Source organism: Musa acuminata, chromosome BXJ3-1 (genome assembly GCF_036884655.1).
Source record: "Musa acuminata AAA Group cultivar baxijiao chromosome BXJ3-1, Cavendish_Baxijiao_AAA, whole genome shotgun sequence".
Lineage (NCBI taxonomy): Eukaryota > Viridiplantae > Streptophyta > Magnoliopsida > Zingiberales > Musaceae > Musa > Musa acuminata.
The window spans coordinates 12,163,563-12,184,656 of NC_088349.1; the positions used below are offsets into that span (position 1 = coordinate 12,163,563).

At 37.4% G+C, this 21,094-nt stretch overlaps 2 protein-coding genes across 2 annotated transcripts; one reads left to right on the forward strand and one right to left on the reverse strand.

The window, feature by feature from the left end:
- Positions 1-1,140: 1,140 nt before the first annotated feature.
- LOC135629132 (uncharacterized) lies at positions 1,141-8,786 on the reverse strand. The gene is made up of 5 exons (XM_065136312.1): positions 7,216-8,786; positions 4,145-5,167; positions 3,674-3,899; positions 2,240-2,382; positions 1,141-1,645 (listed from the first exon to the last, which is right to left on the reverse strand). The coding sequence occupies exons 1-5, from the start codon at positions 8,611-8,613 to the stop codon at positions 1,358-1,360; spliced, it is 3,078 nt and encodes a 1,025-aa protein (XP_064992384.1). The 5' UTR covers positions 8,614-8,786; the 3' UTR covers positions 1,141-1,357.
- Positions 8,787-10,206: 1,420 nt separating this feature from the next.
- Positions 10,207-20,236, forward strand: LOC103997604 (M phase phosphoprotein 10). The gene is made up of 13 exons (XM_009418885.3): positions 10,207-10,990; positions 11,595-11,650; positions 12,140-12,284; positions 12,393-12,503; positions 12,671-12,808; positions 13,206-13,274; positions 13,364-13,405; positions 13,501-13,569; positions 17,668-17,739; positions 17,822-17,875; positions 17,961-18,102; positions 19,624-19,686; positions 19,780-20,236. The coding sequence occupies exons 1-13, from the start codon at positions 10,268-10,270 to the stop codon at positions 19,797-19,799; spliced, it is 1,704 nt and encodes a 567-aa protein (XP_009417160.2). The 5' UTR covers positions 10,207-10,267; the 3' UTR covers positions 19,800-20,236.
- The last annotated feature ends 858 nt before the right edge of the window (positions 20,237-21,094 follow it).

Genomic DNA, 21,094 nt, shown 5'->3' on the forward strand with positions numbered 1-21,094 from the left:
ATTTTACTAAATGGTAATGCAAGGATGTGTTGAAGCAAATCACATTCTTAGAATATGATGTTATTTTTTATTTTATATTTTAAAAAACAAAAGACTTGCTGGGTCTCAGATTAGATTGGTTAGGGTTCAGTTGTCAGTAAACCTTTTATAGAAAATTTCACATATTATTATCATAAATCCCTAAGTTTTTAGTTCTTTAAGATTATATTCAGTCAGTGAACTATTATATCACGAAATTATTATTTTATTCTTTAACTGAAAGATACACTATGAGATATATTTTTTTATCACTGCTAATTGGATACTTACTATTTTTCATGAGGATTGATCCACAAGAAGCTTACAGATCCATACAGAGCATGAAACTACAACCAAGACTCTTCCAGGATTTAGGAATATAAGAGCATCAATATAAGACCAATCCTTCAGTCAAAACTCAAAACCCAAAACCATATGGTAGTTCAAAATAAAAATATCATTTTATGAAGAAAAAACCATGGTAAATGATTGATAGGAACCTTCAGGGAGAAGAATATGCAATTGTTGCAACTACAAAAATACCTATAACCATCATAATTAAGGAAAAAGACAAAATTGGCTTCAAAAGAGCATATGAAACACTAGAGTAATTAGCACAAATAAGTTAAGGAAAACCATGGAATTTTTGCTATGTGATTTTCTAGCAGTTCAATTCTCGTATATCTATTGTTATCATGTTGGTTATAACTCTTGAGACACTATTTGGCAACAATCATAAGTAATCGGTCACCCGACGGCATAACTATTTATTCTCCTTGAACCAAATTAAATCACTGGTCATAAATAAATAAATAGATGCATTATCATTTTATGGTATGGGTCAGCAAGAATACCTTTTTTAGCACAGCATGATTCAGCATCTGGAGTTGATCCCTATGGCAGCATGATAACTCTTGCCTATGACACTGATCAACAGATGTACAAGCCTGCCATTACAAACCCATAGTTCAATTATACCTGTAATCAGAAATGCAAAGATTTGATGGACTCAATTTGGACAAATTTGAAGGCAAATGCATCAGGTTACACCACAGGTGAAAAGCAACTACACAAAATTATTGACTCCAAGCAACGCAAGGACAAACTGCAGGAACAATGGCATGTAAAAAGGTTCTTTCAGAAGAATCCAATAGATACAGCAAGAAATTTTACATGGCTTCCTGTTATTACTTAGCAGATCTCCAACAAAGAATACATTGATCCCGCTTGTCATCTGGTGCAATGTCATAATACTGGCACATCCTGAAGTCCCACGTTCAGCAAAATCAGCCACCTCAACATAGTCCAGTGGAAAAAAAAGATACTATTGTAATTACAATCAACTGCTTGGTAAAGAACCCATGAGAATCACAGGGCTTCGGTTTTTAGGCCTCCATATTCTGTCTGGCTTTGCCTTAAGTAAAGCATTAGAGAATAAATTTGAAGCTGAATTGGAATTTGAAGGTAAAATCAGTTCATCCAATGGTTCCTCACTCTCAACATGACCTTGGATACTTAGATTTTTGGTTGCACCAGTTGGCTTGCGACAAGGGCAGATGATCACCTTTGCAAGGCAAGGCTTGTGGAAGATGGACCCACAGGAACCACACCTAGCAGCTTCAGCTTCCTGTAATGAAAAGTAAAATTCCACCATCACCTATCCTGATATATTAGTTTATAAGGTACATCAAATTGCAATGGGCTGATTCCAGGCCAGTCAAGCTTAGTAGTACAACTGATAAGCATAAATCCAAATAGTACCAAATCCACTTGCCTATCAAGGTTACCCAACATGAACCTCACATGTGTGTATTATCAATGGGTCATCACAAGGTCTGATAGAGCTTGGATGTAGGCCAGACTTGAAAAAAAAGAGGTTGGAACTTAGAATAGTTTGTGATCAGGTCAAGATTTAAAATTAAAAAACATTATGATCAAACCCAAAATCAATCCAAAAATGCCAGCAAGCAAGTTGACCATGATGCATCCAAGCCAGACTTGAAAAAAAAGAGGTTGGAACTTAGAATAGTTTGTGATCAGGTCAAGATTTAAAATTAAAAAACATTATGATCAAACCCAAAATCAATCCAAAAATGCCAGCGAGCAAGTTGACCATGATTAGCATCGATTCAGTAGGTGGCTTGTGAGCTTCATGATTGGGATGATCCAACTAGGTTATTCCAAGATTATCACTTGTAACTAATGAATTAGAGAGACTAACCTGAAAGGGAAATATGAGAGACATCGGGTCATCACAGACTTGCCGGGCGGCACAAGGAACACCAGTGTCATAGCACACAAGGCACTGTTGTGTGATGTGCTCGAGGATCTTATTTGAAACAGTTTCTAACATGATGGGAAGTGCTGCCAATGTAAAGAAGAGAGGAATCAGATAGAGATAAAGGCACTCTCAAGAGTATATTGATAAACACAAGCAAGCAAGCATCAAACTGTTGCTAAGTATACAGTTATGCTTGTAGTTAGTTATTTGCACAGGACTGAATATACAAACACTTCATCATATGTATGTACATGTTCAGTAGCATACATACACTACATATTACCATAACAAAAAAAAGGTAAAAGAGTACAAGCAATGGTTTGTTTTTGCTCTAAAACTTCAGGTTTACATGGTTCTTGAAGTCTCCATACTGGTTTGTGGTCCAAACTTAAGGTCTACTTCCTATATATTCAACAAAGAGAATTATTATGTGACTGACTTACGAGGAACTTTTAAAGATTTCTGTTCTCGATTATGCACAAGGTCATCAGAAATAGATTAAGAACTTCTTACAGATTATGAAATAAAATCCTAGATTGTTTAGTCTCCATATGTTGGATTTTTTTGCAGTGTAAAACTCAACAGAATGTTCAAAAAGAAAAAGAATTGAAGATAGGTGGGGAAAACGAATAAACAAGTAACTTAGCAGAAGAGGAGTTAATAGTTAGAGACTACATACCAAGAAAATATGGCTTAACTAATAAAATGGTCAGACACCTTACTTTTTCCCTTAATGTTCTTTTTTTTGTTTGACATCAAGAAAGTCATATAAAGAGAGAAGCGGAAGGATATCAGACTTGAAGAGTGAAACATGATGAGGATTATAAAAAAAATTTACACAAACTCCTTTCTTTTCTTTTTATTATTAAAACACAAGTTCAGTGTTTCAAAATTTTATATGATAACAATGTGAATAGCAAGTGAAATGGATTTTGACAAATTCATACATTTGGAATGTGTATTAATACATGTTAGTCGGGAATTATGTGCAAATGTTCTTGCTAGGTGATTCATTATCTCACAATTGGACCTTTATGGCTCTCTATACATACATGCATACATAAATATACATATATATATAAGTTCTTTTCTTATTGTTAAAACACAAGTTCAGTGTTTCAAAATTATATATATATATATATATATATATATATATAAGTACATAAATATAAATATATATATATATATGCATTGTTAGAGTCCAATATTGCTGATGACGTTCTATCTTGATACATGTGCTCAAACAGTCCACCCTCTTTTACTTTTGCAGCATGAGGCATTGTGCTAAGAGCTTGTCTACATGTATTGCTCCCTAGGTGTGCCTGCTATGAAGCTATTACTCAATTAATGAAAAATCATAAAATTACTAGATACCTGCAAACGCCCCTTTTGATAGATCGACAAGATCTCGTAGTGCAAAAAAGTCATTACTTTCAAGAAGATGTCGGCGAAATCCAAGGCCTCTCTGAATGGAGGTTCGGAAAGGACAGCGAATATATGGGAACATGGCACTTATTTTCTTCCTGATACCCATAACATGAAGCAAAGCTGGTACTTTGGAAAGCAGAAAGGGATTCATTGCACTCACACAGAGCATTGGCTGGAAAAAAAAGATGTGGCATGTATTAGCATTTAAAATAAGCAAGAAGATTCTTCATCCAGAGTTCTCCATGTCACAAAAATTACATCAACTGACCACAAAAAACTTAAACTCTCATGTTATAAGTTTAGGAAGACAAGTCTATGCCTAACCTTTAATAAGAAAAACAAAAGATCATATCTTGCAAACATTAATCATTTTCAAGGACGATATGCATGATCAAAAAATGCTAATTCACAGATTACCTGGTCATAAATGGATTCCAAATATGCTTTTGCTAACTGAGAAACCGGATAAAGAGAAAAATCCCAGTGATGTAAGACTTTTGCTGGCAGAACTGAAGTATCATTTGTATGACATGACGCACAAAATAACTGACCAGTATACTCACAAAACCGTGGCCTTCTCCATCCTAATGTCTGAACAAGCTCCCCCAACAATGTTTTTGTAACATCCAACTGTTTGTGGCATCCTGCACAAGTATAATGCTGTAATTCCAACAACTGTTGCATAGACTTTCGAGGCTTTATGTCAACCACAAGAGGTATTGTCTTCCCCAATTCAGAATGATCTTCTGGAGAATCCTTATAAGTTGAAAACTTTGAATTCCAACCTTTCCCAAGCTTTTGAAGGGATTGGGGAACTAGAGTTTTTAACAAGCTAGAATTATAAGCCATCTTGCCTGGGGACAAAAAACAGAGCAGAGGGCTTGGAAATCCAAAAGGGTATCTTGAGTTAAGAACTGAGTGCAAACAATCTTGAATAAGAACACTCCTCTTGCTGACAACATCTGGTGATGCATTTCCAAAAATTTTCATTGATTCTCTCTCAACGAAGGACCATTGGGATGGAAGACTTAAATCGTGGTTAGAAAAAAGAGTTCTTAGATGCTGATAAAGTGCAAAGAAATCGCGGTACCGTCGTTCAACTTCCCATTGATCATTAGCACTCCACACTTTTAATACATATACAGTATACTCCTTGACACCAACCAATCGTTCCCCAAAAGAAACATCTCCTATTTTCTGTTTTGCTCCAATGACCTCAACCCAATCAATTCTGGAGGGATATTGAGCAGGTGGATAAACATCATCTGTGCCTGAAGTAGAAGCGGTTGAGCTACCATCTCTAAAATGATGAGACTGATGATTTAAGTACCCTTGGTTGGCCACGGACCTGATTCCGATGGACTCTCCTGTATCTAGTAAAATTTCCTCCATCTCCAGAACCATTTCATCATATGCATCACCAGCATCTTGTTTCTTGTTCTACATAATAAACAACACATCTTACTGTTTGAGAAGATGAAGAATCTGTGAATATAATTACCATGTATCACAATAATCTAAACTACGACAGATCTAATTGAGCAAAACTTTTATTGTTGGCTTTGGAGTTAATAAGGTTTAAACAGTGGCCATCGGGCTTAACCAACCAAACATCATAGATTAATGAAAGTTATACTGACCGAGTCAAATTATTTCAACGAAGACAACGTGATAAAATAACCCACCAAGAGTGGAGGGTTAGAAAGCCCTCAAGTCCACCATGTCAACAAAAACCACTCAGGTAGGCAACCAAACATAAGAAAAGAGTTTTCAGGATTAATTCATCTCTAGATAAATTAGGCCAATTATCAGGAACCAGCATAAATGGGAGAGAAAGAGAAGGAAAGGAGGGAGCAAGATTTTTGGTAGGTTGAAGGCTGAAGTTTGAACCATATCAAAGCCTACTTCCATTTGTTTGTTTCGGCAAAACACCACCTCAAAATGTGAACCTTGAGCCAAAATGAGCTAAATATACTCAAATTGCTTTAGCAAATTCTATTAGTCAATATATGATAGATAATTCATGAAGCATCATATATAATTGATGAATTTATTTGGGGTTTCTAGTTCAAGGATCTCAATGTCTATATGGGCCATGCTCAGAGTTGCAAGTATTTTGACATGGAACTTGTACATGGTGGGAAGAACTAAGGAATAATCTCACCTACCATACTTTACAGTTTACATTATATTTTCTTGTACATTTTTGCATATGCCAGGAGTTTATTTGTGGTAAAGAGATCTCACTGTCTGAATTGGTCATGTTGAAAGGCATGCAACATTTTGACATGGTTCCAATACATGGTGGGAGAACACAGAAATGTACCTTAATGAGGCTTCCACGTCCCACCTAAGTACTAGCCCAAGGTGAAAAAACAGTACATGTAAGTATGCTCCTCTTGTGATGCTTCCCCTATCATATAGTATGTACTGGATGATATGTAGGTACGTTGGAAACTTAATCTATTGTTAAGATTAAAACATGAATATGAACAACAAACTTGTTCACAGGTGGTAAAATCAACTTGACTTTGTTTGCAGGTTGTAAAGCCAACTTTTCTTCTTTCTTTTCTTTATTCCTAAATTTTTATTAGAAGTGGGAAACATGACATGATCATAAGCTTCTTTTCTTAGGAGATGTTGATATAACTTCTTTTAGAGGGTGAAGGATAGGAATAGAACATTGTTGCTCCATAGATGTTAAAGTAAACTTGAATTAATTATTTATTATATGAATTCCATCAGTTCCTTGAGTATGTTCCTCAACTCAATGAGTTCAATTCACTGTACTTTTTCCAAGACGATGCCAGTCCATGAAATCAACAAAAGGTAACATAGATCAAAACCAAAATGGAGGTCTCAGTTGCAGGATCATAAAAAAGATTCTCTAGCATGTCACAAGCTATTAGCCAAATTGATAGAAAGTAATAAAAAGCATAATCAAAAAGCCAGGTATAACACCTAAGGCTATTAAGAATATGTCACAACTAGTCTAGGAAGAGAAGTTCGCAACCTAAGTAATAGACAAATGTATCTGAAAAGTAATATGCATTAGATATTATTCGCTTAATTATTTAAAGATAAATTTGCCATAGACTAATTCAATGAGTTTTATGAGAAATGTTAATGTAAGAGTTTGGCAGATGCATTGTCATTTCATATCGCAACTGTCAAGCTACACTTAAAGAGCGATGGTGAGTCTTGAAATTTCTGCAAGTTTTTTGTGATTATATGACAAAGCCAGCAGCTTTCAGGTTTCCCAATCTCATTTCCATATTTCTAGCTATATTCAACGATATTCAACCCATTCTAAAAAGCATCATGATGTATTTTTTAAAACTTAAACATTTCCTGGGTCAACCAAGAAATTAACAAACTTAACTCAGAGTATTATAAATAGACATTTCAAATATCAACAAAGTATGAAAATGGAAGATAATCTCTGATTTTCTTGTATGGTATGTTAAATACAATTTGCATTTGCTGACCTGATCAGTAAAAATATCCTCTTCTGCTAAGTCTGTAAGATTTGCAGTCCTGTTCAACTCTATTTGGAAACTTGAGCCCTGGCCATTGAGGACCATTGGTGGGGACAAACTTGGCTTATCATGTTCTTGACACAAGAATTCTTCTCTCTGAAATGCACCAGCTGAAACAGAAGAATATGCCATAGTATCATGGTCAGCAGGAGTTGATTCACTAAACACCTGTTTTTCTGGAGCTTCATCCACATCAATATCTGAAATTATCCCATTATATATGGAACAGATATCTCCTCTAAGACCTTTGTGCATGGATTTGATTTGATCTTCTATGGTATCTTCTCCTGGAAGAGACTTACCCTTCTTTGAAATTTCATGATCATCCAGAGGGTTCTTGACGGGAGAAAGTCTTACATTCTGGTTAGGTTGATCAGTGCCATGGAGTTGACAACTCGGTGCTGATACATCTATGACATCCTCTTCTTTATCCACATCATGAATGGAACCTTTTGATGGCACAACTGACTGGAAAGTAGGTTGGTCTTGGTAAAGCGATGGACATTGTAAACCAAGTCCGTCACACTCACGCACTAGCTCATCCAAATCATCAGAACCGAAAGCTATGGATGAGTTCATAAGAAGTGGATTTGGGTTGTCACGTTTAATCTCATCAATGCACAGTGATTTCCTTTTCTCATACCGACCACTTGAATTATGGCAATCTGAACTGTATTCAAGCATTGAGTCCTCACCGTCGGAATGTTCATCTCTGGAGTATGTATCCTCATCTGCATCCATCATCATCCTGCTTTCAGCATCAGGGTAAGAGTCAAAGTTCCCCGAAGAATAAACCTCTACCGCACAAGAACATCCATCATTATGTCCTGCAGAGATCTCATCTCGAGCCAAAAAGTCTACCACTTTCCGGTTACTCGACACTATTTCCTGCCGGCCCTCAATTTCCCTAACCGGCGTGCCGTCACCTGGAGGATCAACAGATGCAGGATGCAACGAACCCGTTCGATCCGAAAAGGCCATAAGACGTCGGGACCAGGAGGGACCAACTTCCCTCGGCGACGCGACCCCGCCCTCATCCGAGGGTGGGTCGAATCGATCCCAAGGGGCAGCGGCGCCTCCGTTGGGCCGAGCCCTCAGGGAATTCTCGATCCCGCCGCTGAGGTCGGAGAAATCGAGCAGGTCGCCGTAGTTCCCGACGGAGCTGCAGAGGCTGGCGCTGCCGAGCACCGAGTTGGCGCTGCAATACCGCTCGAGTTCGGAGACCTCGCCGTCGCAGGACGAGTAGTTGGAGTCGGCGTCGTCGTCGTCGGAGCCCTGGCTCTGTTGCTGGGGGAAGAACTCATCGAATGGGTCGGGAGGCGCGGCAGGCGGAGATCCGGCCTCCATCGATCATGGGGATCGCGCAGGATCGTGGCTTTCTTGAGGGATTCGATTGCACCTGGGGCAGGAAATGGGATCGAGCGACGTCCCACCGGAAGAGGAAGGGTGAGAGATGGGGAATGATGCAGGCTGGGTTGGGTTGGTTCATTCGAGCCTAGATGAAAGAGAAATGGTTCGATTAGAAAGCGGCCCGAATTGGAAAAGAAGGTATCCGAGGAAGGAAGGGGAGGAATTGCCACTCCGATCACTTTTACAAATCAGTCCATATGAAGTACAAAATGACATATGTGCCCTCACAAATCTTGGCAATCACTTTTACATTTCTGTCCTACTCAAGTCCAGAATAACACATTTGCCCTCGCAAATCTCTGCGATTACTTTTACATATTTATCCTCCTTCAAGTTAACAATAACACATTTAGCCTCCAACATCTTCACAATCACTTTTAATTATTGTCCTCTTAAAGTTCCGAATAACACATTCGCCCTTCCAATATATTATATATATATCCTTCCAAATATTAAGATTATTCATGTGGATGCTACTCGAGCCAGCCACGTCTAACTCTAGTTAAGCTTGAATTAAAAATATATTTAATTTATCTAAATTTTTTTGATTTTATAATACGATAAACTTTATATATATATAATTAAATTCTTGTAACATTATATTATCCTTAATGAGAGAGATAATGAGATTCACTTACGTTTAAAGAAGATTATTCTCCTCAAGTCTGAGGGCACTTAATTAAGAAATCTATTTTCAATACAATAAATAGCAATCTTCCGAAAAAAGCATCCTCAACGGGTAGAGATTGACTTGTAGATCCAAATATCATTTGACTGTTTGTTTTGACAAGTCTTTAAATTAGATTGCTTGAGGTTGATGTTCTTGTTTGTAGCATGAGACATAGAACAATAAATGTATCTTAAACCCAATTGAAGGACCAATATGATAAACAACAGTATCAAGACTTCATGCATCATTATGCCCTATTATATATCATAAAAGCTTTGTTGCTAATTGTCCCAATTAATATATATATGTATATATATATATATACAAAGTTTCAAGGTAATGAAAAAAAATAGAATTGTGAAGATTGTGAATTTTTAAATATAATATTTTTAATGTATTTTTGTTAAAAAAAATGATAATATAAAAATAAATATGACTAAATGTTTCTAAGTATAAAAATTATAATATAATTTTTAAAAATATAAATATTAAAATATTAAAAATATTAAAAATAAAATAATTAATGAGAATATATAATTATCCTTAAAATTAGTTGGATAAAGAGGATAGGTGATAAGCCCTAAAAAGGGTTAGCTAATATCGGGGGAGATAGTTTTTGGATTTCGGGTTTAATTTGGGCTAATCCGAACCCAATGACTTGCTCCTTTTTCATGAACAGATTTCTATTCGTTCACTAGTTGTTTCATGATTTACCGGCCCTTTTATTGACGGAAGCTATGGAGCCCACCTAGACCAACCTAAATGGTCAATATCTTTCCGTATTATAAGGAGGTAGATATTTGTGTTAAGGTATTGAGTACGAAAAACAAGTCCTTATTACTGATCCTTGGGGTTTTACTTATTGCAGTCGGGCGAAAGAGGTATTGCGAATAGAGTGGTTAACGTACGCGAGTAGAGACGATGGCGGCGACCCCCGTCACCACGGCAGGGCCGACGCAAGAGGAGGCGGCGAGGCAGGGAGAGGAGGCTCTCGAGCGCCTGAGGTCGGCCGACGCTCCGCTTTACCTCTCTCCATCGCCGGAGCTCGCCAAGGACGCCCGCACCGCCTCCCGCTACCTTTTCTCCTCCCTCGTTCCTTTTTGCTCTAAGCCTCCCCTAGATAGCCTCCTCGCGGACGACGGCTTCGACGTGGAACAGATTTGGTGCCAGATCGACCTCCTTTCCCGCCCCCTTCTGTCCGTCCTTCGCCGCGAGCTGAACCGCCTCGAGCGGGACCCCCCTGCGCGCGTGCCAGGAAGCGCTCTCGACGTTGGCGTAGCTGGAGAAGCGGCGGAGGCTGAGAAGGAAAGGGCCATGGAGGACGGCGAAGGTGATGAAGAGGATGGAGATGAAAGTGACGGAGATGAGGAAGAAGAGGAAGACGAAGAAGAAGCGGAGGAGGATGAGGATGAGGGAGACGAAGAGGAAAAGGAAGACGAAGAGGGTGAAGCAAAAGGGAACCAGATTGAAGATAAGTTTTTGAAGATCGACGAGTTCGAGGAGTTTTTGAAGAAGGAAGAAGAGGAGTATGACCTTCGGGAGAGGAAATGGAACAAACACAAGCAGAAGGTCTCGGACGAGGAGGATGAAGATGACGATGAGGAGGAGGATGCAGATGATGACGAGGAGGAAGATGATTTGGATGTAAGAATTCTGTTTCTTGATTTTGAGTTCTTTTTAATTATCTCTTTCTATTTTTATCTTCTGCATTTAGGTCTACATTTTGCTCTTGATCCAGGTAAGAGTTACATGGAAAAATAAATATAATTTCTAGTTTTATTTAATCAGCAGGCACTGTATTTTTTTGCCTAAACAGTTTGATTCATATGTTAAGGATATTAAAAGACTTTAGTTTGTTTTGTTATGTTATTTGCACTAGATTGTCTTTAGGTGAATTTCCATAAGCTCTTAGAGTAATTGAGAATACTGCTAGATGTTTCAGTTGGTGACTATTCTTAGTATATCTGAAGATAATGCAGTCTTCTTATTCCTCTTTGCCTCCACATGTTCCTTGCTGTTCCATTGAAAAAAATTGTGATGCAATGATCTTACCATGGTCTTTAACAATATAAAATTTACCACCATTTGACCCTTCTCTGGTCAACATGGGAATGAGAGCATAACTAAAGCCTATTAGTTCAAATTGAAACATGGCATTCTGCTTGCTTTCATATATACTCGTTAAGAAAAAAAAAAACTAAATACTTTTTTCCTCTTTCAAATGTTTCAATGTTGTCTAAACTTTCAGTTGGGAGATTTTGATGGTGATGGCGATGAAGAAACAGGAATAGCTGAAAATGCAAGGTCAGTCTACTGACATGATCTCATTTTTTAAGAATTTATGGATGTTCTTTAATTTGAATATTTTGTGTTCGAAAGTTGACTGTCTGCATCTGTAATGATCCTGCTGTAGTTAACCTTAAGAATATGATTCCTCACCAATTATGGTTACAAAAAAACCGGAGATAGACCAAAGTAACCATGACCATAAGAAATCATGTGTGTTCTTGAGATATTGTTATAATCTGTCTTGATTTATATGTTGTCAGAATTAATCTTGTGCATATCGGAGATTGAAGATTTAGGTCAAGCATTTGATCATGTTGAATTTGATAACAGGCATGCTTGTGAATCAGCACTTCACTTCTATCCATATGAATTTTATCCTTTCCAAGTTTATCAAATTGTGTTATTTTCCTTTAGTCTCTCATCGGTTTAAGCTTTCTTTCAGATGATATAAGCCTTTTACCATGCTTGTCAGTTGGATTTTCTTATGGTTGCCATTTTCTCCAGATATGAAGATTTTTTTGGAGGCATCAAGAAAAAAGGACTAAACAAGAATGGTATTGTTGGAAAGAGAAAACGTTCTTCAAATGCAATTGACTTTGTTGATGGGTTGGAGAGCACAGATATGGACATTGAGGAGAATGATGACAAGGTTACTAAGTATAGATGTTATGCTTTTCTTCTCAGAGATCATTAATATTATGACTTTGAGGGAACAATCATGTTATTATTCCTTATGGAACTTATTATTTTGATATAGGGGCAAAAAATTCTTTCAACTCATGAGAAAGAACTTAAGAAGCTGCATTCAAAAATAGAACAAATGGAGAAAGCAAACTTGGAACCTAAATCCTGGACCATGCAGGGAGAGGTAGTCAGTCTCACTACTTTATATGCATTACTAAACTACTTGAATCAATCAGGACTATATTGTTGGTTTTGATAAATTAATTTTCAGTGACAAAAAATAAGAATAAGTTGGATATTGGAAATAGATTTCGTTGACATTAGGGTTAATAATTTTCTTGCTTGCAATAGGTTACTGCTGCCAAAAGGCCTAAGAACAGTGCTCTGGAAGTGGACCTTGATTTTGAGCATAATGTAAGGCCTGCTCCAGTAATCACGGAGGAAGTCACAGCTTCCCTTGAAGATATAATTAGAAAAAGGATTATCGAGGTACTTTCATTCTGGTTCACTATTCATCTTGGTAGACAGTTCTTTTTCCATGTATTTTCTTAAGCTTTCATAAGCAGGGATAGAATGGAATAGAGGTAATCTATTTCTTGAGCCTTGCAATCGTGTTTCCTAACTTTACAAGAATCAGAACCTGAATTTAGGACAAATGCGTGAAAGAAAAAACATTAGCAACTGTCAAAGGAATCTACATTACTTTCTGTTTGATCTACTCAAATTTCTGTTTGTTATGCGAGTTACACAGCATTTTCTTTCGGAACACCATCTAAAACAATATCTAACCAATATTTTATGGTTTTTTTCTTGCCAAAGCCAACTATTACACATCTTTTTGTGTAAGCATCAGATAGTCCAATTTGAGTTTATGATTGTTTTGTAGGGGCATTTTGATGATGTTCAAAGAGCACCTACTTTGCCATCTAAAGCACCAAAGGAGCGCAAAGAGCTGGTGGGTTGCTTCATTGGGCACTAAATTCAGTGACATTTAAGAAATATATCTTATCTCATGGTATTAATGAATTTATCACCATTAAACAGGACGAAAACAAGAGTAAGAAGAGCCTTGCTGAAATATATGAGGTTTGTATCTTCTGGTACATTGCAAATCGGTTCATTAGATTGGTTACTCTCTGATGTATGAAGTTTGTTAACTTCATTTTTCTTATTTGGCACAGGAAGAGTATGCACAGAAGTCGGGTCTGGCTCCTGCTCTTCTGACTGTTTCAGATACACTTAAAAATGAGGTATTTTTAATTCTTAGACAACATAGTAATTTGTTGATTATGTGTTTCACCTGGTGCTTATCTTTTTTGCTCATCCAGGATGATCTAATTGCTAGAACTGCTATTTTTGTTGTCATTGAAGCACTTTATGTGTATTTATTTTGCTGATTGCCTTTGATTTGGTGCTCTTGTGCCTATTTATGCTGAGATGATTGAAGTTAATTTTAATTGCCAATTTCTGAATGGTTACATCATTTTTTTTTTCAGTGGTTGGATACTGAGCATTCAAGTTAATCTCGTTTTCTTTTTAAAATTTTCTACATCCATGCCCTGCAGATCAATTTCTGATCTTCATTTGATTAAACAAATATCTCGCTTTGGTTCTTTATTTTTCTTCTCTTTACTTCTTCTGCCACAACCCCTGTTCCCTTTCTTCAAGTTTCTTGTTTACTCTCTATGCTGACAAATGACAAACTTGATTCTTACATGTTGATTGTGAATTCACCAACCGAAGCTTTAATTGCATGGAAAAATTGTGATTGTTCAAGCTGCAGCAACAAATCTAATGTTTGTTTTAACATCTAAATAGATGATATAACTCCGAGAACTCAATGAATGATTCTCTAGAAGTGCGCTCATCCCTTTGATTCACTACATTTATGGGCATGACAACCAATCCCACCTCCTCAAGTTCTTATCCAGGTGCCAGAAGTACAATGTCATTTAGATATCGATCAAGTAGCAAAACATAATGTTTCCAATTTTTTAGGATCTTTGAACCCAGATCTGTTTCTTGATTTGCTACATGGTGTTAAGAACATTTAGGGAGTACCAGTTGAAGGATTAGTTAAAATATGTACTTTGTTTAGGCTCTACTGAAGGGGCCTGTAACTATATGGTATATTATAAGAAGCCGTGAAAACATTGCTCACTTCGGGAGCTTACTTACAATGAACATTGGAATTAGAGTATGCTTCTAGGTTCTGTAATCTTTCCAAGCAATGGGCTCATAGTCAACTCTATCTGCTAATGGTTTCAGTTTAAGTAGCATATCAGGTAAAGTAGGAGAAGAAAATATAATGACAAATTCTCTAGCTGTTTATTCTATTGTGACAAACCTTTTGTTGGATATAAGTTGAATGAATCACAGTTCAAATCTGTTCTAAGTGCATACTAGATGTATAACTTCTTAAGGTGCTCTAGTGTTATAACTTCTTATTATGGAGTTGGGAGCAACATTCAATTATGTTATCACATGAGAAGATGATCCTCTAAAGGATTAGGTTGCTTTAAACCCAATGCTCAAACAGGATGTTATCCTGTGAAGATAAAGGTCTATAAGAAAGCAAAAATAGTGATGCTGAAATTAAAATAGAATGTGGATAAGACCTAGATGAGGTCAGCAAGGAAAAGATCTATCACTGTATAATTCTTCATTCCTTATATGTTATCACATAAGAAGATGAACAGATAAGAATTAAAACTTTTGTTATACTCAAGTATGATCCAATAGCTAGTTGTTGGTTGTTTGTTGGCTGCCCTAGGTCTGACTGATTTCGGCATCTGGTGTAGTTGTTTTACTTTCTTTTTGTGATGATTGATATGTAAATTCAATCTCCTTGGAATAGAGGGGTTGGATGAGGATGAGGCACATATTGGTCATTTATGTATTTGGATGGAAACTTTATGACTTGAGGTGTGAATTAGGAAACCAATGGGTTAAATAAACAGGTCTAGGCATTTGTTGTCTGGTCTGTACATAACTTTTTTGGTAAGAAAATGTTGAGAAGTATGTCTGCTACTTGTTTGTGTCTATCATCATGTTTTCTTTTTTGTTCAAAATGTTATCCTCTATATATAATTCGTGGGAAACAGTATAAAGAGTATTATATGCTCTTGATTTAACTAGAGATGTTGCTTTATGTTGGGCTTGATGGTGGGAAAAATATCCGTGTAGCCAACACTAAATAATCAGGATGTTATGTGGTTATGGTTTGTTGTTGTATATGTAATCCTGAAGCCTTAATTGTTTTTAAATTTTCTGGTAATGAACAAATGGAACTTTCCAGTTGTTTCTATCTTTAGTTCCCCTTCCCATTGCTGGACTCTCCTTGCTCATTTATACTGACCTATTAAACAAGACTTTGTTGTTTATGAACTCTTTGTGATATTTAGCTTCTGTCTGCTTTTTTCTGTTAATACCTCATACAGACTATGGGATTCCTATTATGTATGCTGAGTTCTGATTGCAGTTAATCTAAGTGTCCAGTGCCTTTTGCCTATCTTCTTCCCAGAAAGTTCCATTGGACATATCATTCTTAAAGTGTTTTGAGTTCAAAGCTTCTCTTAGGCATATAAAATAGCTGACTATTAGGCATCCAAAATTCCTCCTGAATGCACTTCTTTCCATTCCTTAAAAGCTGGATCCTTGTGGAACAGATTTGATCTGAGATGAACTCCAGTATGAGTCAATCAAGCTCCAATTGACTTCAGAATATGGGATTTAGGTGGTACTTCCAATCCTTGCATCAGCAGCTAGGTTATTTTGTAAAGCTTTGAAGATGGTTTTAAAGATTAATGAGGACTTGATGGATTATTTGTTACTCTTTTCAGACTGAGTTTTATAATAAATTTTAACGAATATTTTAGGGTATCTTTAGTCATTTGTTGTTCATATCTATGTTTTTAATTTCGAATAATACCGGACGGTACATATCGGTTCGCCAGCAGACCGGTACGTGGACCGCCCGCTACCGGGCGGTATCAGCCTGGCTACGGCAAGGGAAGAAGTGTTGAGGGACAGCCTGGCTACGATGAGGGAAGAAGAAGTATCAAGGGAGAAGGCGCTCGAATAAGAGGGAGAAGAAGAGAGAGAATCGGGAGAACCTCGATGCTTTTTGATCTAGCGTCGCCCTCCCTCGACGATCTCGATCCAGGAGGTAACGGAGAGGCGACGACTTGACTTCTTCGTCTCGTCCTTCGTCGAAGGTTGGAGACGCCTGCGGCCTTCGTCGCGTTCTTCGTCGAAGGTCGGAGACGTCTGCGGCTTTCGACGTCTTCGTCGAACGACGCAGATAAGGAGAAGTCTGCGTTCTTCTCCTCATCATGTCGCACCGAAGGCCGGAGACATCTATGGCCTTCGACGTCTTCGTCGAATGTCGCAGATGAGGAGAAGACCGTGTTCTTCTTATCATCGCGCTGAAGGCTGGAGATGTCTGCGGCCTTCGACGTCTTCGCCGAATGTCGCAAATGAGAAGACTGCGTTCTTCTCCTCGTCGCGTCGCGTCGAAGGCCGGAGACATCTACGGCCCTTGACGTCTTTGCCGAAAGCCACGGATGACGAGAAGAAAAGGAGGCAACGTCGTCAAGGCAGCGTATGCCTCCTTTTTTAAAAATATTATATATATATATATATATATATATATATATATATATATATATATATATATATATATATATATATATATATATATATATATATATATATACACACATACGTACCGAGCGGTACACCCTGGCGTACTACTCGGTATGCCCGTACCATACCGTATCGAGCAAAGCTCGAAACGTCGGTACAGTATGAAATTAAAAACCTTGGTTCATACTATATCTAGGAGTTATAATACTATTATATTATAGTTGGATAAGTTGTTTACCTATTAGGAGAAGTATTTTGGGAGTTCTAGTTGTCTCTTTGGTAGGATTTTATGGATAAACCAGATTAGCTTTTCGTCCCCATTATGAATATGATTGGTAGTGGGCCTTCAAGACATGCTTGGACCTTGGTTACCATTATGTTCATAATATAAGATTAATCCAGAGTATGTTTAATCTGTTCCTTTTCTATCTTGGTTTTTCTTGGAGAACTTTCTCCTGGATTGGACAAAACCCTGATGAGCCTCTCATTTGGGCACCACGTCAACCCTAAAACTGAGCAAAACATCCAATCGACTGTGACAGAAAACAAACTAAAATTCAGACAACGCAAATAACAAATATTGACTTCGGCTTGATCTCTGCTTGATCTATTGAACACTACTACATTAACGATGTTTAAACTCGTGGATTTATATCTTTCTTTTTCACACATGCCAAGTGCTTCACTTGATTTTTCTGCAGGCAAGTCTACTATTTAAGAAGCTTTGTTCAAAGTTGGATGCATTGTCTCACTTCCATTTTGCTCCTAAACCGGTTAGTAATTTTTAAAGCTCATACTTGTGCTTTTTTTGTATTTATTTCTATTTTTTGTTTTTTATCGGTGGCTCTTGTGTAGGTTATTGAAGACATGTCTATACAAGTAAATGTACCTGCTTTAGCGATGGAAGAGGTATAAACTATGAACATCTTTTCGAGGTTCTAATTAGCTTAGACTCATATGAGTTTGAATGAGGGAAAAATTGTCTCTTTGGCAGATTGCACCTGTGGCTGTCTCGGATGCAGCCATGCTTGCTCCTGAGGAAATATTTCAAGGGAAAGGTGATATCAAAGAAGAGGCTGAGTTAACAAAAGCAGAGAGGAAAAGGAGGAGGGCTAACAAGAAAAGAAAATTCAAAGGTGCTATTTACTTATATTCTTTTTGGTATATTTTATGGTTCACATAGAATTATATCATTCCAAAAGCATCTGCTATTTATTTTTAGCAGCACACAAATATGATAATATGGGATAGTAAATTGGTCTTGTTAGTTTAAATTGATTGGGTGGAGTTAACACAAAAGCAGACATTGTTTGACCTAGTTTGCTAAAGCAATCCGGTGCAGTTGCTAAGTTGGGGTGGGTTGTAGGATCTCTCATATGAAATAGGATTTTCTGCCTTCTCCTACCACTCATGTTCTTTCTTCATAATTTTTCTTGCTTACCAAATCAAAATCACTGTTAAAATTGTCACATAGTTTTTGTTCTTCACCTGAATGCTATGTCTAGCCAAGCCGGCATAAACCTTTCTTCCATATTTGTGGACTTAGGTTGGTAGCTTCAGTGAATTGAGGTGAATTAGATGCTTATTATCATATAGAAGATATACAAGAGCCTATTTACTCGATGTTTATGATATAGAAGTTCGAGAATTGTATGATTGGGTCTAATTATGTAGATCACTATATGTTTAGCTTTACATATTTCTTCAATTTTATTTGAATGACCATGGAGAAGTTATGTTTTACGTTTCAAATTTTGCTTTACATATGCCTTATCCTTGAATTTCTTTGCTAAACTCCTAGAACCTCCCTTAAACTTTTCTGGTTTTTGACAAATTATGTGCTCTCTTCCGTTTAAATCGTATTTCTTGCTTTCCTGTTATATTCAAGACTATATTATTTCTAGAATCCTGTTATTGCAATCATTCGCTTTTGGCTCAAGGGTCAGATTGTGGAACATTATCTGAGTGGTCAACTCATTAGGAAGGAGTGACAAAAAAAAGAATCGATTATGAACAGAACAGAAAAGTTTGTCACCTTAGGTATCCCTGATGGCCAACCAGACTAGGTTGTAGAAGAGTTGTCTTTGGTATTCAATCATTCCTTTTTGCTTGAATCCTTTGAAGGCTTTCTCAGAGTGGATTCGAAAGGTGAAGCAAACTGGAGTAAGCATAGGAACTAGATTCAGGGGCTGTTGTTTTGACTGCTTACTTGACACAATGAGTTCGAGTTGGTTCAGACCCTAGCTTGATCAGCATCAGCGATTTTACATTGTTGAGAAGCTTCTGGATATCCCAGGCAATCACTCCTTTATTTCACTATGTAATTTTTGCATCTTCTTTTCTATGGTTATGCAAGAGTAGAAGTATGTTCAAAAGGGATACCTATATGCTATTTGTATGTGGTATATACATGTGTAGTTCCCATGCAATAGGGCATTGCTTCTGGTAATTTATTTTAGCCAGTATCTGAAGAATGATATCTAGAATCCTTTGTCTATTGATACTGAAGAAAAAGTAACAATTAGAAATTATTTATCTTTGGTTTGTGCTACACTACCTCTATAACACTGGCAGCCAATTCTTTGTTCTATTCTTTTTAAATTTTATTAATTTTTGGAGTTGATGACTTTCTGTTCTATTCATCTGCATTTTGACAGCTGAAATGGCAAAAAGGACACCTAAAAAAGCTGGACAAAATGTGACCCCTGGTTCCACCAATGGTAATTGTTGCTCATCATTTATAATAAAATCCTAAAAGCTTTCCTTCACCCTGAAATTTATTTTTCTGTGATCTGCTTCGAAACAAAATGCAGAGAAGCCACCAGGTTCATGAAGCAAAACTGTGGAATAGAAATGTTGCTGATTTAAGCAATACTATTTCCAGTACTTTTGGTCTCTATGGAGTCCGGACCTCCGAGCTACAACAGAAATGGTGCCTATCAAAAAGACTCAAGGATTGAACAGTTCTTCGCATTCAAAATTCTGATCCACATGAATGGGATGACACTGTGTAGTCTGCATCTAGAATATCAGTAGCGGAAGGCATTATTCTTTAGCATGTCGAATCCCTTTTCTTGAATGGAAAACGAAAGAATTAAATCCATTCAGATATGCTGAGATGATGTCCATTCTTTTCAATTTTTGTTATATGAACATAATGATGTTATTATCAATTTCTGTATGCACTCGAAAGTGGGTCTGTATACCTCCATGTCTGCCGACATACAGTGCAACTCAATTCTCTACAACGTATGATCGAGTGTTGCAGAAGGATTCCAATTAATGCAATTCTTTTCAGCTATCTAATCTCAATGCTCCGCTAAGACAGATTCAGGCCACCAGTATTCTGATGTCCGAGTCTGGTTCTTCCTTCAGCATGTGTGTTCTTCACCTACCTGATCCGCTTATTTGATGGTGGCAAATTCATCCTGCATACTATTAGTGGAAATCTCATGTTGTAAATTTGAAGGTGTTGAATTGTTTACTTGTAACGGCGGCGCTCATGGAGGTGGTGGAAGCCCCTCTATTTTTTATGGCCTTTTTTATCGTGTGCCTGTTGTCGCTAGATCTATTGGTGAGAAGCCCTCCTCCTCCTTTCTTTGTTTGTCGGTTGCCATTTTTAGCGTTTATAGCTTGTTCCTCGGTTGGTCTCATCTCAATCACCCCTCCCTTGTCGTCTACGTTTTTTTAGCTCTAATTTCTTCCCTTACAACTATGTGAGAAACCTCGCCTTGCAGCAGGATGAAGGTGATCATATGCCTCAGTTGAGGGGTCAGAGAGGGAGGTTTTCGGAGATTATCATCATGATGACAAAGTGGAGGCCGGTGCAGTGACAGTATCAACGTAGGAGGTGCTTCTTGAAAGATGGTGAAAACGATCACAAACAGTAAAGATGATTACTGCTTTACTGTTTGAAACCAGTAAAGATGATCACAAACAGTTTCTGCTTGAAACCAGAAACTCTAGTAGAGGGAAAAAACTGTAGGCCTTCCTTACTGCTTCTATTAGTATTTTGTTGAACACTGTGTCTTCCCATTAGCAAGACTCGTACTAAAATTAAAAGAGTCGAATCTCCCAAGATCAACCAGTTGCTTCTTGTTGCAGGGCCTTCAGGAACATCATGAGCTA